Genomic DNA, 15,365 nt, shown 5'->3' with positions numbered 1-15,365 from the left:
TAACTGCGAAAAACTAAAGAAAGCCGAGAGAAGCGCGAAATTTAAACGAAATTTAAAACGACTTCAATCGATCACCACACCTTCAAAGACCCGAATCGCAAACGAAGAACGATCCCATGCGACGATTTTTCGCGCACTAAGTAAACGCATCTACCAACGATCTAAATGTATACCGATACGGGGTTTATGTGATAAAGGCATACTATTGTACTCTTTCTTTATGATTCACGTCTGTAGTGCCTTACGTAGCACCATTCCTCTTTCGCGATTTTCAAGCCACCCTTTTGACACAGTGGAACTCCGGTTTCAGACACACCCCGGATGTCAAGAGATCTTATCAAGACTTGTCGGTCGACCAACCGGTTTTTGGGAAAATGCGTCAGTTTTTGAACAGGTACGCCGTCGGCCACAATAAGAAAGCACTCGCTGTAAAAGGATTTGCGTCTTGCCATAACCACACGGTACGGGAGTACCAGCAATCCCCTGCCCTTGCCCCTAACACCAACCTCGCCTAGCAGTGGGTGGAGCTGCTGACCAGCTCCGACCTCTTACACCAGCGACGATTCGTGGAGAGGGCACGGAATGCCAGCATAGTCCAAGGTATCCCGGACTAAGGTAGCCTCCCACCGGGTGGGGGTGCCCCAACGTCAGCACCTCGACTACAATAAAGTTTATTCATCATTGCCATTACGGCGAACAAATAAGGTGTCGCGATCTCCACTCCACCATAACGTTCCCTCCACGTTACCTTGTTTGGCAGCATGTGAAGGCTCTCTACACGTTTTCTTATTTGGTTGCCTATAAATGCCTTACCCCACAGCCTGGTTGAGCTCCATGTCCGCCCTAAATATTCCTATTTCCATCCGCCACGGTGGCGACTGCAAACTAATGTTTGCAAATATCCGTCAAACCGGTAACCTAGTTAAACCGGCTCGAAGCGACTTTGGCCCTGAATGCCAGTGTCGGATTATCACCAAGATATAATCAGTACGCATCCGGTTTCAATAGTATCCGACTAACGGGATATTGTAGTTTTTTAACGTTTGGTGGTGTAACAAATTCTGAAGTGGAGCAGGAAAGAAAAAAAATTACGCCCACCTCCCCTCGCGGGAACCCTGGTGTGATGCGACGCTGAGGGGTTTCAAGCGCAAGCGGAGAGCAACCGTCGACCGAAAGGCCGCCGGAGAGTGGCACACCGGTTATATGCGCCGCGCGCCCGAAGGAGAGGAGACCGCGGAAGAGAGAGTACTGCACATGCGTCGGCGCCAGTGTGTCTGCCGCTGCTATGACGGAACACAATCCAACACAATCCACTTTATTCCAATCGAATCCAAATCCAATCCAATCGAAGCCAAGCCAAGCCAATCCATTCGAATCCAATCCAATGCCCCTCGCGAGAGAGAGGCATCGGAGAGGAGAGCGAGTGAGCGGCGGAGAGCGCAGCTCGCGCGGCGAGGAGAAGGGGGGAGGAGCGGACGACAACTTCGCCGACGACGCTGCATGGACAAGGCGAGTGAATGAGATGCAGTCGCATCTAAAAACATCGGCTTCAAAAAACCGACCGCGAAACAGTGACGTTAAAAGATCGACCTACTCGCATTTGCAAAGATATTTTCCGTATATGAAACAGAAATCCGGATATCCGGAGACAAAACCGGTTAACAAGGTACGCTAACTGATCACCCTGGTTATCCGGCTTTAGAATTCGAATAATCGGTGAAACGAACATCCGGATTTGCAGCAACACCGGTTTGGTACCACCCCGCTACTGCAAACGCCAGTTGCGACATCGGCAGCGGCGACCGTTTTTCTGGTTGCAGCAAAAAACAAGCACCACCATTTCTTCAAATTTCTTAGCACGCGCTTAAGATTCCCTGCACTTGGCCACAATTAATCCATAACCCTCAACTACGGCGCCTCTTGTAACCCTTGGTAACTTCGACGCGTAAACTCCCGGAACTTGATTGTTTTCTTTTATTTTCATCATCTCTTCTTAAATGCCTACTTAAACCACTCACTAGGCACTTCCAAAGCTTCCAAAATACGCAACAATAAAGTGGAGTGATGCTATTGTTTTTTAGAAATAAAATGTATTCTTCGCTATTTTCTTTTTGTGACACCCTATTGATTTGTTTAGTCGATTCATCCGTTGCGCCAAAACGGCGCCGTTTTCATCTCTTCTGCAGCCATCCTGTATGTCTGCTCCTGCCGCTTTGAGTGTGAACGTGTAGCCTTTAAGGTGAAAATTTTGGTGTCTGTGAGTGCAAACGGGCTGAAAAATTCAGAGAAACTGAGAAGAGGACAACGCGTGCTTCGCTGCTGTGCGGTGCGACAACTTGCGAAGGAATAGCACAGCGAAATATTTCCGTTTCCAGCGGACGGCAGGTCAGCACACTTTTTATTCAGTCGACTTTATGAAGAAGCAAGCGCTATCCTTATCAAAAAAATTACACCCACCTCCCCTCTCGGGAACCCTGGTGTGATGCGACGCTGAGGGGGGTTCAAGCGCAAGCGGAGAGCAACCGTCGACGGAAAGGCCGCCGGAGAGCGGCACACCGGTTATATGCGCAGCGCGCCCGAAGGAGAGGAGACCGCGGAGAGAGAGTGCCGCGGCTATGACGCAACACAATCTAACACAATCCACTTTAATCCAATCCAATCCAAATCCAATCCAAGCCAAGCCAATCGAATCCAATTTAATGCCCCTCGCGAGAGTGTGTTCGCTATCGGAGAGGAGAGGGGGAGAGTGGCTGCGGAACAACGGACGCACGCAGGAAGGACAGGGCCGCCGACAAGAGCTGCTCTGAGCGTAGCATCTAAAAGCTGCAGGGCGGTCCGAAAAGTCATCTGCTGTTGCTTTACAGAGAATGTCTTTGTTTGGTGTAACGCATTTGTCAGTAATGTCGTAAGCACGTGAAGCTGCTTGTCGACAGATTCTCATGAGCGTACTGATATCAGCGGACACGCAGACGGAAATTTCGTTTTGGTGTCGGTTTGGTGAGCGTTTCCTCTTCATTTTCTTTCCACCAGAGAAAAGCTTGGAAATTATGTTCGCCGAATATGCTTAAATGCTTATTTAACGAACAGGTTTAGCTTTTTAAAGCGTTCCCACAATCAGTTTCTTAAAGTGATATCACCACCTTTGAATGTTTATTAACGCAAGAGAAGACCCCAAAATTATTTACGTGTCAGCTGGCGGCATGCATTCCGTGTTACGAGAAGTTCGAGTTACCTGGGCGACGGCCGGGCTGCGCTTCGCTTTTCAACCTGTGCTAGGCCACATTTTTGTACCTTGTTTGCACTCTCAATATTTGTTTCGCTTTTACGTGCTGTTTATTGGAATTCATGGTGGTATTTCTTCCTTTATCTAGGTGTGCGTATGGCTTAATTGCGCAGAACTTCACAAGCTGTAATTTTTTTTTTCGGCTAGCAAGTTTACAAGAATAAGAATATCTAGCGGTTGCTAAAGGTGGCGAAATGTGCTGGTCGTCTCGCTACATAATCATTTTATTATTCACGAACGCGTTTTTATGACACAGCATTTCTTTATGATTGTATTGGGTTCAGCAAATGAACGTGGTGGCCGCTGCAGCAATTTTCTGTATACGATGAATTGTACGATGATCTGTCTGATGTTTTTGTAACCGACACAGAATGCGAACATTTGTACTTAATATACGAGATACATAGCTCTATTCTATTGGGGCATGTACTGAGCTTCTCTTCCGATACGCTGCTAATAAAGTCAGTGAACAAACCACATTTCCCGCTTACTCATTTTGCTTGTCCAAACAAAATGTTCACGCTTCAGGGCATGCTGGCTCGCTCGTAGGAACTTAATAAGATTTCAAAAGAAACGTTTTGTGCACGTTCTGAGAGTCCAAGCAAATTAACAACTGGAAGATGTCGAAAACAAGATGTGCAGCATCAACACAATCTGAAAAGTAAAATACCGGCCGTGTTTGTTCCCGCTTGCGGCACACAAAGACAATCGCCCTACTTCAGCACATAGCAGACGATAAGCCGCACGGAGTTTCCTCCTCGTGCATCAACGAAAGCGCGGCCGAAGCAGCATCAGTGATTTTTTTGTTATTTTGTTTTGACAGTTTGGCCTACCAGGCACCAGGGGACAAATTGGCGCTAGTGACGCAATCATCGGTTACCAGGAAGAAGGGGGGGGGGGCGGGTATGCCAGCTGACCAAGCAGTGGTGAAGTCGCTGTGAAAAACGTTTACTCTAGCAAACGGCGACAGTGAGAAAAATAAATTCAAGGACAGTCAGTAATACCCGGGGCCAAAAAAATACGACTACGAAATAGGTCCCCTAAAATAGAGGCCAGAAAAATCGAAACCACCGTATGAACATTTATTCCAGCGAACTGCGGCCGTCAAGGGTAATACGGGCTACAGCACAAGATCGGCATGCACAAGCACACACAACAGTCGAATCGCGACACGGTTTTGGATCCACGGGACGAGGGACTTAGGCGAAGGTCACGGCGACCTCAACTTGGCCGCACAGGACGAACTCTCGGACAGCCGCCCATTCCGCAGGTACCGTGAGGGCCTTCCTCACCCACCGGCCAGAACCACCCGCCCCTTCAAATGTGCAGGCGCAGTTACACGTCTGCAGTTCAAGATCACCTTCCGGGTCAGATGGGTGCTTGAGGATCAAGTGGACCTCGCGGTTAAAACGCAGCCCGGCGTTCCCACCATCACCGACGACGTCACCCCGGGGCTGCACTAGAAGCTCGAAGATGACAAACTTTGTCGTAGGGTCGCTAAAGCAGGAGAACGCTTCGAGCTCAGCGCGGAAGTGACGCATCTTGAAGCGAAAACAGCCCATGGTAACCACGTCATGTCTATCTGCCCACTCAACTCCGGGAGTGTCGTCTTTTTCTGGCCATTCGATAGAGAGCTCCTCTTCAGGAGCGCTGGACGCCATCACAATGCCTACTGCACCCGCGGTTTTCAGATCGGCCACTGGTCCAGAAGCGGAAGGCACTTCGGGGTTGTCGTTCCACGAGGACGCCGGTATCTCCACCAGCAGACGGCATTCGGCGTTCCATGTGCTGGTTGGGAACGAATCCTGGGGTGAAACTTCCACAGGCGGCACAGTCTTCGATGAACCGTTCGAACGGCTGGACGCGAGACCACGGCTGGCAACATTCGTGCGCTTCAGGAGCACGGCGAGCTTCTCGCGGACGGCCCTGGCACGTTCGAGGTACTCTTGCACCACGGTGTTGAGATCGGCTGCTTCACCCAAAGTGGTAGCGGCAGCTGTTTCATTTACGACTCCAGACCTGGCGAGACACGACCATTTGCGATGCTGCCAGACGTCATTATGCGGCAAGACTCGGCCACAGCTGGGGCAGGGTAGCTCGTTGTGATGACATTCTTCCCGCAGGTGCTGCGGCAGGTGGCCGAGCGTTCCGATGAACTCGCAACCATGGCGGGCGTTGACGCAGAATACCTGGTAAGAAACGAAGTGTTTAAGTTTTCGCTACATACCTACTTCGCGTAATAAAATAAGAGTACTACCCGTCCTAAACACTTTATGAACGCTATGCACCAATTCCCGTTTGATGCGTGGCCCAGTGAGACACGAGATGAAGTACAAAGTAAGCGCGAACAAGAATGTTTCTCCAGACTTGTATCGCTTCTGCGTATAAATGATGCAGACTAGTAGGTATGCCATAGTGAAGATAAAGACCTGCGAGTGCTGCCGCTACGACCCGCCCACTTCCTTCATGGTTGGAAATTCCAACCCGTCACAGAAGACAGCGAAACGATTAACTCGGGAAGAGGTCGGGCACGCGGTCATGGTTTTAGTCCCCTATGCCGAGGAAAAAAGGTTCGACTTTGGGCAATGTAGCCCGGTGGTTTTTACCTCTTAACCTCAACTGGGTTCATCGTTCGCCATGAAGTAAATTCCAAAAAAAAAACTACCACGTGACACCGTGTAGAAATCTCAAATTAAAAAGGAACACGCCGTAAGCTGCTTCCCAACGCATTCCTAATAGCGCCCTAAATTGTGGAGCAGACGTAGCCGCAAGCGGCTATGCTTCAGCAGTGCAAGCTGCGGTGTGCACTTTTAAAGCAGCAAATAGTACACCCTATACGTTTAAACAGCGGGGTATACAGCAATAACAATTTTTCAGCAATTTTTCACCCTGAATTGACTCGCCTAAAGGGCGAAACACGTGTGCGGAAAACGCCACGTTTCCGCACGCCTCCGGAAAACGGCCCGGGATCCTCCACGGGGGTTCCAGACGGCTACCGGAGCAAATTACGGAGAGGCAAAAACCACGCGCGGAAACGCTTCGTTCTCCGCAAATGTGTTTCCCCAAAAAACCTACGCACCCTATCTAGTTAATATAGCAATCAACCACAAGGACGCGGTCTGACCTGGAGAGCTTTCAGCGCGGTCTCTCTCGTTTCCCAGTTTCCATCGGTGCCAGAATCCAGTTCGGCTTGAGCGTCGGAATCGAACGGGCATCCGCTACCGCAGTCCTTCGGGAGATGCTTTGCGCAGTGTTTGCAGAAGATGTGGCCGCACGAGTACCGCCGGCACGCAAGGGCATTGACGCCCAGCACGGCTCTGCACACAGCGCACATGCAGCTGTCGGGCGGCGACTCGAGGAACACGATGGGACGCCATTCCAAGACCGTGCAGTTCCTCACACCGGATACTCGGAGCGGTTGAGCTTCCTCAAGCGCCATGATTTCGGTGCAGGGTTTAGAAGAGCGGCAAGTTTGCTAGTATACGTGCGACTGGCAGAGTGTGCTGAACACCCGAAAAGTTGGCGCCACTATATCGAGGCGCTGGGAGAGAGGGGCGGCGACGCGTGCGTAAGGCGTAGTTTGACGATACTCCGACACCATTATCGCCTTGCAATCTGCTTCTTCCTGCAGTATGTATTGGGACAGAGCGATAGTTCGGGAACTAGATAATCAAACACTTTGAAGCTATTCCCCGCGCAACAGAGGCTACCTTTCTCTCTTATTTATTTTTGCCGAATTTTCGACATAGTTCGTTACCCCAAAAGCACAACTGCACAATTAAATGTCCCATATAAACAGCGAAGCTGTTTAGCTATTCGTAATTTTTTGTGTCGGCAGTTAGAAATATCAAGCAATTGCCGAGCACGTGCACGTGTGCGCGGGCCTCGCGGCGGCAACCGGCATGATATACAAAACCAAGAAAACGCCTAGCCCTCATGTGTGCGTGCCTCGAAACGACCACCCAGCGTCCCCTTTGCACGCTTGTCAAGCCAAGTATAACCAGTTAGGGAGACCGGACAAGATTTCAACGGCCATCCGGCATCTAAACAAACCAAGAAAATGTCGAGCGCTCGTGGGTTCGTGCCGCACGGTGACCTCTCAGCGTCTCCGGCGCACGTTTATGACCATACCCACTTAGGGAGGTTGGCCATTATCGGTCAAAAAAAAAACGTCCGCGTTCGCCGCAATCGTGGCAATACGTGCTCGTAACGAGAAATACTCGTCATAGCGTGAGCCCTTCCAAGGTGATGTCCAATAATTAGCAATTCCAAAAAAGTGAAAGAAGCTCACACATGCAACAAAGATGAAGTAAAGGTTGTTTCAGCAGCGAAGAAGCAAATCGGCTACAATCGGGGAAGTAAAACGCGGTGATTGTCGTCAAGGTTGCCTACAGCTTCGCTACCTTCAAGTCTTACGCGTTATGGGACATCTTGAAGGTAGCGCACTTAAACACGGACACTAGGGAAAGAAACGACAAACCACAGCGCTTTCCCTAGTGTCCATGTTTAAGTGCGCTACCTTCAAGATGTCCCATATGCATTACCAACTAGCCCAGTTGTCACTTCTTCTTGCGCGTTAGTGTGAGCTTGATTCTTTTTTAATACCCCACTTCTCTTGTGCTGTTCCCTAACACTTAAAGCAGTGAACTGGCTTGACGAGCACTGCAAAAATGCAACGGGATAAAAAGGAGACGCACACGCTGAAAGAACAGGGGGGAAAGAATACTCGGGAGAGGCTCTGGTGCCATTTTATGTGAAGCTGATCAACCATCTTCATCTTGGGGTGTCCCTTAAGTCCACTCCCTTTCCCGTCATCCTCGGTTGCCGGTTGCGCCTCGCCTTCTGCGGAACTACTTTCTCTCAAATACTGGATCGTGCACAAACGCCCAAGAAAATGTCAGAGGCCGCGAAATCTGCCGGGAATCCCTGGATTGCATCGCATTCCTACAAATCGATTTGATGTACATCGCACCTCTGAGACATCCCTTGTCTGATTGAGTGACGGCTGGTGGTGTAACGGATACGACCGTTTAATGCGATCTGACAGACCCTCGATACTAGTTCAGAAACTTCATTTAGTAACAGTGGCTGCTTATCTGCTTGCTTCATTGCACATGTCGTCGAAAGATGCGTCTTCTGCGGGACCTTCCAAGTATTACTTCCCCTCCCCCCTCACCCTTTCACTCTCTCTCCCCGCTCTTTCAACCTTCCAAAAATTCATAAGCGCTCATTGCAAACGCGCCTATTTGAAAGGGTCTGCCCGATTTTAGAGATGTCGGACAAAATGAAGCTTCGTTCTTGTCGAACGAACGAGCCGTCGGTAGCTGACTCAGCTCCATTTCAGCATTGCAATTCGTCTTACCCCCAAAAAACATAAAATACTAAAACAAATTCAAATTTTGAGATACAATGGGTCATACGGGCCCCATTGAAGCATCATGGGCCAGCTTTAATTAAGGGTATCGCTCTTATGCCTCCACGTTAGGGTTTAAGTTACACGATGAAACCGAAGTAGAGGCCTCCACTAGTATTGCACATTCACGTTTCTCGCCGCAGTGTCTTTGTCGTAGCATAGAGACATCGCCTGAGACTGGCCGAGGCGTCGCCCCTCCTTTGTGTTCGAATATTTCGATTGTTAATTTGTAGTTCGCGATAAAATGGGTATAATTGTTATCGGGACACAGCAGTTTTTTTAATGAACCAACCTTTATTTTATGGTAGTTTCTGTATAGTGTTTATGTTTATGATGTTTATGTTTATTTGATGCATGCACAATGCGGAACGCAGTGGCGAAAGATCTGTCTGGCGTCACTGGCAGAGTTAAAGAGGAGGAGGAGCCGAAGCTCCGGAAAGAGGAGGGGGGTCAGGGGGTCTCAGCCCCGTGTTGTCGATAAAAAGAGCCCACTGCTTTTGGACCGATTCCACAAGACATGTTCCGAAACAAAAAAATATGAACAGCCATCCTACGGTGAAGGCGAATGAAAGTAAAGCTGTTCAGCAAGACGCAAAAATGACGTAATTTTGGAACCTGGGTACGAACTCAATGTGAAGAAACTAATCACGACAAGTAAATGGAAGTGGGTATAATGACGGGGTGTTCTTGGCGACGAATTGTTATACATACATAAGGTTGGAAAATTCCGATAAAACAAGAATTACAACCGGTTCCTCTAACCATGCTCCCTCCTTCGGCGGCCAAGTATGGACAGCAGTAGGTATAATTCTGTAACGTTGTCAACCTTGTCTTGGACTACCTAGGAAAAGTGAAATAAATTTGGCATTACGATAGAGGCGTACTACAGAATAATCGGCATATTTTATTCGTGGAAAAGTTTAGATAATACAAGTGTTACAGCCACTTTTGGCCGAGCAGTCGGGATAAAGTTGACTTTGCCGCACGGCGTCCCAAACCGTGAAGGTGCATAGAAGCGAAGCTCTTTTTTAGCTATACGTTGGAACAAGTACAATGGCGTTGCGCATGGGAATGTTCCACGCGCGCATGAGACTGGCAAAGCCAATTTAGGGGGCACTATCGGAAGCCAGAGCGCAACAGTAATAGACTGTGTGAGGCGTAAGCGATTATAAACCACGCCCAGGCGGGAACGAAGCCGACAAAGAAATAGCGGATGAGTAAAAAAAGCTTCATTAGGCAGGAAATCGGTGCGTGACAACTGCTACGAAGCCACGGTACGAACGTCGATTCAGAAATTGCGAGAACAGACGGGCAAAGGCAGAAGGTCGACAAGCACACGCACCAAAGACAACGCATGACATGTATTTAGCTGCACTGGATGAGAGACTTAGACAAACCGCATGACGACCTCAACACGACCGCACAGGACGAAGTCTCGGACAGTCGCCCACTGCACAGGCGCTATGAGGGCCGTCTTCACCCACCGGTCAGCAGCGCGGGCTTCTTCAACCACGGCCGCGCAGCTAAACGTCTGCAGTTCAAGATCACCTTACGGGTCATATGGGTGCTTGAGTGTCAAGGTGACGTCACTGTTAAGAGGCATCCCGAAACTTTCGCCCTCGCCGACGAGGTCACCGGTAGACTGCACTAGGAGCTCAAAGACGACAAACTTCGTCGCATGGTACCAGGATGTGCGGTCCTGTTCAGCGCGGAAGTGACTTGAGCCAAAAGCCGCCCAAAGAAGCCACGTCACCTCCGACCGCCGACGCGGCTTTGTGACTGTCGTCTTCGTGTGGCAAGGCGATGAACATTTCATATTCGAGAACGTTGTCTCTCACCACAGGGTGCACCACATATCTGTCTGCACGGCTTTCGAGATCGACCGCTGGTTCAGTAGAGCAAGGCACATCCGGGTTGTACCAGGAGGACGTCGGTATCTCCACCAGCAGACGGCATTCGGTATTCGCACTTCTGGATGGGACTGAAGCCTGGGGCGCAACTTCCACTGGCGGTGCGGTCTTCGACGAACCGTTCGAACGGCCGGACTCGAGGCCATTGCTAGCCGCATTCGAGAGCGTTAGGAGTCGGATTAGCTTCTCGCGGACGCCCCTGGCACGTTCGAGGTATTCTTGCACGAGGATCTTGAGACCGACTACTTCACCCGACGTAGTATTGGCGTCCGCTCCGTTCACGACTCTACGTACGCCGACACACGACCGTATGCGATGCTCTAGGACGTCCTTGTGCGACACGACGCGGCCGCATCCGGGGCATGTAACCTCGTCGTGCTCGCACCTTTTACGCAGGTGTTGCGGCAGCTGTTCCAGCCTCCCGATGAAGTCGCAACCACGACGGGCATTGGCGCGGAATACCTGGATCGAAAACAAGCATTCACTAGTTGCTGCATGCTTACTTATGGCAATAAAGTGCAAATACTTGACGTGCTGAATGCGATGCGAATGCAATCTACTTATCCCTGTTTAACGATGACCCTGAGGTACAAATGACATCTGTAGAAGGGCCTAATAGAAATTATTTCTTCAGACTTACGCCGCTCTACGTCGAGGATAAAGGAGGCAGGCTTTTATGTATGCCATGACGAACAGTATCAGGGGCTGCCACAAAACCCTGCCCCCATTATTAAACTGTGGTAAATTGAAACAGGTCACAGAAGGCAGCAAAAGAAGATTAAATCGCGGATAAATCCTGCACGTCTTCGTGGCTTTAGTCACAAAGGCGGAGGGAGAAAAAATTTGCGATAGAATACGCGGACCCAGCTTTTTTTTTATCCTAATATTGAACGGACTCATTGTCGCGAAATGATTTCGGAAAAAAAAGTACTCCATGTGCGAGCACGCAGAAAAACAAACAAAAAATGCCAATAATGCACCGCCGTCAAGTCCGAAATAACTGCCCACAGTGCGCAGTCGGCGGGAACGCAAGTGGCTCGGCTCGACTTCGGACTAGAGTGGCGGATGCACAACGTTTTAAGCTACTAGATCAACGCCGACCGTGAATGGGCGACCTATATGTCTGTAGCAATCCTTTGGCCACCAAAGCAAAAGGCTTCTCACTGAATCGGCAACCTTTAAGGGGCCATGAACACAAAAGGCAGATTTGGTTCATTAAAAAGACTGCGTTTTGCCGATAACAATGATACCAATTTCATCGCAAACTGCTAACAAAAAATCGAACTATTAAGGAAACAGAGGGAGCAGTGGCGGCCACCTAGCCATTTTCTGGCGATTTCTTATGACGTCACTAGGACGACCGGCGCCGCGGGCGAAACCACTTGAAAATTGTAGTGGGGTCTCTTAGGTACGCTTGATTGTATCAATTGAATGCTAACGGTAAGTCAACACAGTGCTCACTGTGTTTTCGTGCTGGCGCATTACAACACCCCTGGCCACAATACATCATTGCCTAGCGAAATTTTGAAAGTTTTTCGCAATTTCTCGCTTTTGAGGGGGGGGATCAACAAAAATTGTTCGGGAATAGAATGGAGTTGAGCGAGCTACCCAAGGCGACTTCTTTCAAACTGAACAACGGTAGACCCGGCGTCAAAATAAGCCGGGCACGCGAGCGCGTGGCTCAATTGCATCGCCGCGACATCTGACGTTGCACTTCTGGCGTCGAGACACCAATCTGCGCGCGCGCGTCGAACCCGTGCATACTAGCCCCGTCCTTCCTATCGCGACAAGCAGCAAAGCTAAAGCACTGCACTAAGCGCTTGCCGCTAGGTGTAACTTTTTGGGCTCAACACATCTTGCTGGCACATGCTCCGGCGGCGAACAGCGTGGTCGAAACCTGCTTTGCTCAATATGCCTGGCTCTGATAAAGGATGCATTGCAACGATATTTCGATATCTCAGTTTTAAGGGCGATGGCGTTTCTCCTCCAAGAAAGAAGCTCACACTATAGCAACAATGATGAAGTAGAGGTCGTTGCGGCGGCAGCGAAAAAGCAAATCGGTGCAGTGGGGAGTTAAACAGTCGTGATAGCTACCTTCAAGTATCATGCGTTAGTGTGAGCATCTTTTTTTTGTGAGTGCGTTCATACGGAAACGAAACCATTTATGTTCAGAAACGGGACTGTAAAAGTTCCTCTTCCACCGTCAGCAAAATACAAAATAGGAGCACGATATTCCAACGAAGTCCCCAAATTATGAAACCAGAAAATCATGACCGATTCACCATGGCCACTTCCAAAGTATTCCGTCGCCCAGTCCAGAATAGAAAACGAGGTGTGCGTAAAACGTGTGGAGGCTATTCCCAGACGGCAACGAAAGCACACTTACAAGTAAACCTTCAGATAAGATCCGTTTATGCCATGGCACAAAAGCAACCACATGACGCGAGCTAAAAACAAACGCACCACAAAGCACATAAGTGTCAGCATGGCAGTCAAGCCACCTCAACAGCAAAGCAGGCAAGTCCGAAAAGACCGCTCTTGTGCAGACGCTCCAAGTCAACAGGCTCGGTCACCGCGACCGTCTGCCACACATCCCTGTCAAGCGGGGCCGCCGGCTTTCCACTGCGCCGATTGGTTCCCGCGGGTGCGGAGCACCTCAGCGTCGGCAACTGCTCCAAACCAATGCCGCCGGCGCCACCAAGGAACAGCGTCAGCTTCCCGCCGAAGCGCCGCTCTCGTGGCTCCACGTCCCCGACGAGCATGCGGATCTCAAACAGCAGCTCTTTTTCCTCCTCATCCTCCACACTGAAGTACCTCAACTGAAAACTGCGTCCCGAAGCCGTGAAGTACTGCACCGCCCCTTCTGGATTCCAGCGCACGACCACGTTACCCTCGCCCAGCGGGAACTCTCCTGGAAGGCAGACGACCAGGAACATAAGCTGGACGTTTACGTCGCCGCTGGAGGACAGTGTGGACGCCGACGATCGCAAGCCACTTCCAGACACGGAGGTGCTCTTCATTAGATCCTCAGCTAACGCAGTAATGCGGTCCTGTGAGCGGATCAACATGTCGTGGTCGCGCATGTTCGAGAGCAAGAACTTGCGCAGCGAACGTTCCAGCTCGTCACCCTCGGAGGTGTCGCCGGTGTCCTCGATGTCCTCTCCGCAAGACTGGACTCTCTTGCGAAGTGACGCGCGGCGATAGCCGTCGCAGTGGCGGAACCAGTGGTCCACGACCTCGTTGTGCACAAGGGGCATACCGCAGCGACGGCAGACGACCTCGCCAAAGCCGCAGTCTTCCAGGAAGTGGATCCTCACTCTGTCCATCGTCCCCTTCAAAGGGCAGCCGCGGACGACGTTGGGGCAGTGGGCGTCGAGGCCAAGTATCAGCTTCTTGAGCATGCCGGTGGTGCGGGTGTCGGTCTTCGGGTCGCAAAAGCCGCCGTCTCTGAACGGACAGGGACTGTTCTTCCGAGAGATCTCCTCGTAGCAGAAATCGCACAGAACGTGCCCGCATCCTAGCTGTCTCGGTTCGGGAGTCACGATATCGCAGACGCTGCAGGAGAATGGCTTCCCTGGTCGTTTCGAACCGAAGGCAAAGGGCCGGCGGTCCAAGAATCCGCCGAAGCCGGTGAGCGTGATTCGCGCGTTGGTACGCAGAGTGGGCAGCGAGTCGCCGTTGGCGGTCATAACGGCCTTTCTGCAGATGCGTCGCAGTTTAAGGCTAGTGCGGGGCGATTCCCGGCGCACGAGCGCGCACGAGTGAGCGATGGAGGTGGTGCAAGCAGCTTTAAAAAGGGGCAGACGCGAAAAAAGATGCGCCTATTCGGGCGCAGAGGCTTTCACTGACGTGATATAATCAGGTTCACAGTAGCTATCTATCACATCGAACGCACTAGCCACGTTTAAAACGCTTTAGAAAAGCTCGCTTAATGTCAGTCATTCTGTGAGGGTAAAGAAAAGATAAACTTTTGGCCCGTAAAGATTAGCAATCGCATCACATGAGAACGGGAAACGAAAAGATCGCCCGAGTCCACAGTGCTATCAGTGCAACCATGCCGTTTGATTAACAGTGTTTAATGAGGAGGGGCAAAATCACAGGAAGAATAATTTAAGTCACTCTTTCCTGCGTAGAATAGCCTAGCCCACGTGGACGCGCGCATATTACGGCAGCGTTATCGGCATCACGGGGAACTTGACGGGAAATTTTCAACAGCGTACGTCGCCGCGTGCAAGACTTTGCGGGCGCGAAAGTGTATTGCCATGTCGCAAATATGGCGGAGTAGCACAACCAGCAAACTCAATGTCCGAACTTGTTGCACGCCTTGCATTCATCGCCCCCTGCACTTACTCACTTACGCGATAGCATCTTTGGTCAGGTAAAATTCCTGGCGTCTTAGCATAACTGCGAAAAACTAAAGAAAGCCGAGAGAAGCGCGAAATTTAAACTAATTTGAAACGCCTTCAATCGATCACCACACCTTCAAAGACCCGAATCGCAAACGAAGAACGATCCCATGCGACGATTTTTCGCGCACTAAGTAAACGCATCTACCAACGATCTAAATGTATACCGATACGGGGTTTATGTGATAAAGGTATACTGTTGTACTCTTTCTTTATGATTAATGCCTGTAGTGCCTTACGTAGCACCGTTCCTCTTTCGCGATTTTCAAGTAACCCTTTTGACACAGTGGAAGCCCGGGTTCACGCACATCCCGGGTGCCCAGAAATCTTATCAAGACTTGTCGGTCGACCAA

At 50.3% G+C, this 15,365-nt stretch overlaps 2 protein-coding genes across 2 annotated transcripts; both read right to left on the bottom strand.

Moving 5' to 3' along the window:
* Window positions 1–4,342: 4,342 nt before the first annotated feature.
* On the bottom strand, window positions 4,343–6,881 carry LOC144158775 (uncharacterized). Its single transcript, XM_077689914.1, has 2 exons — window positions 6,408–6,881; window positions 4,343–5,472 (listed from the first exon to the last, which is right to left on the bottom strand). The coding sequence occupies exons 1-2, from the start codon at window positions 6,720–6,722 to the stop codon at window positions 4,483–4,485; spliced, it is 1,305 nt and encodes a 434-aa protein (XP_077546040.1). The 5' UTR covers window positions 6,723–6,881; the 3' UTR covers window positions 4,343–4,482.
* A 6,119-nt stretch (window positions 6,882–13,000) lies between these two features.
* Window positions 13,001–14,519, bottom strand: LOC144158774 (uncharacterized). The gene has a single exon (XM_077689913.1). The coding sequence runs from the start codon at window positions 14,293–14,295 to the stop codon at window positions 13,099–13,101; it is 1,197 nt and encodes a 398-aa protein (XP_077546039.1). The 5' UTR covers window positions 14,296–14,519; the 3' UTR covers window positions 13,001–13,098.
* Window positions 14,520–15,365: the final 846 nt, after the last annotated feature.

The sequence above is a fragment of the Haemaphysalis longicornis genome, unplaced genomic scaffold (genome assembly GCF_048455015.1).
Source record: "Haemaphysalis longicornis isolate Haplotype H1 unplaced genomic scaffold, Haemaphysalis longicornis Haplotype H1 scaffold_10, whole genome shotgun sequence".
Classification (NCBI taxonomy): domain Eukaryota; kingdom Metazoa; phylum Arthropoda; class Arachnida; order Ixodida; family Ixodidae; genus Haemaphysalis; species Haemaphysalis longicornis.
This window is presented reverse-complemented; position numbering and strand designations above follow the sequence as displayed.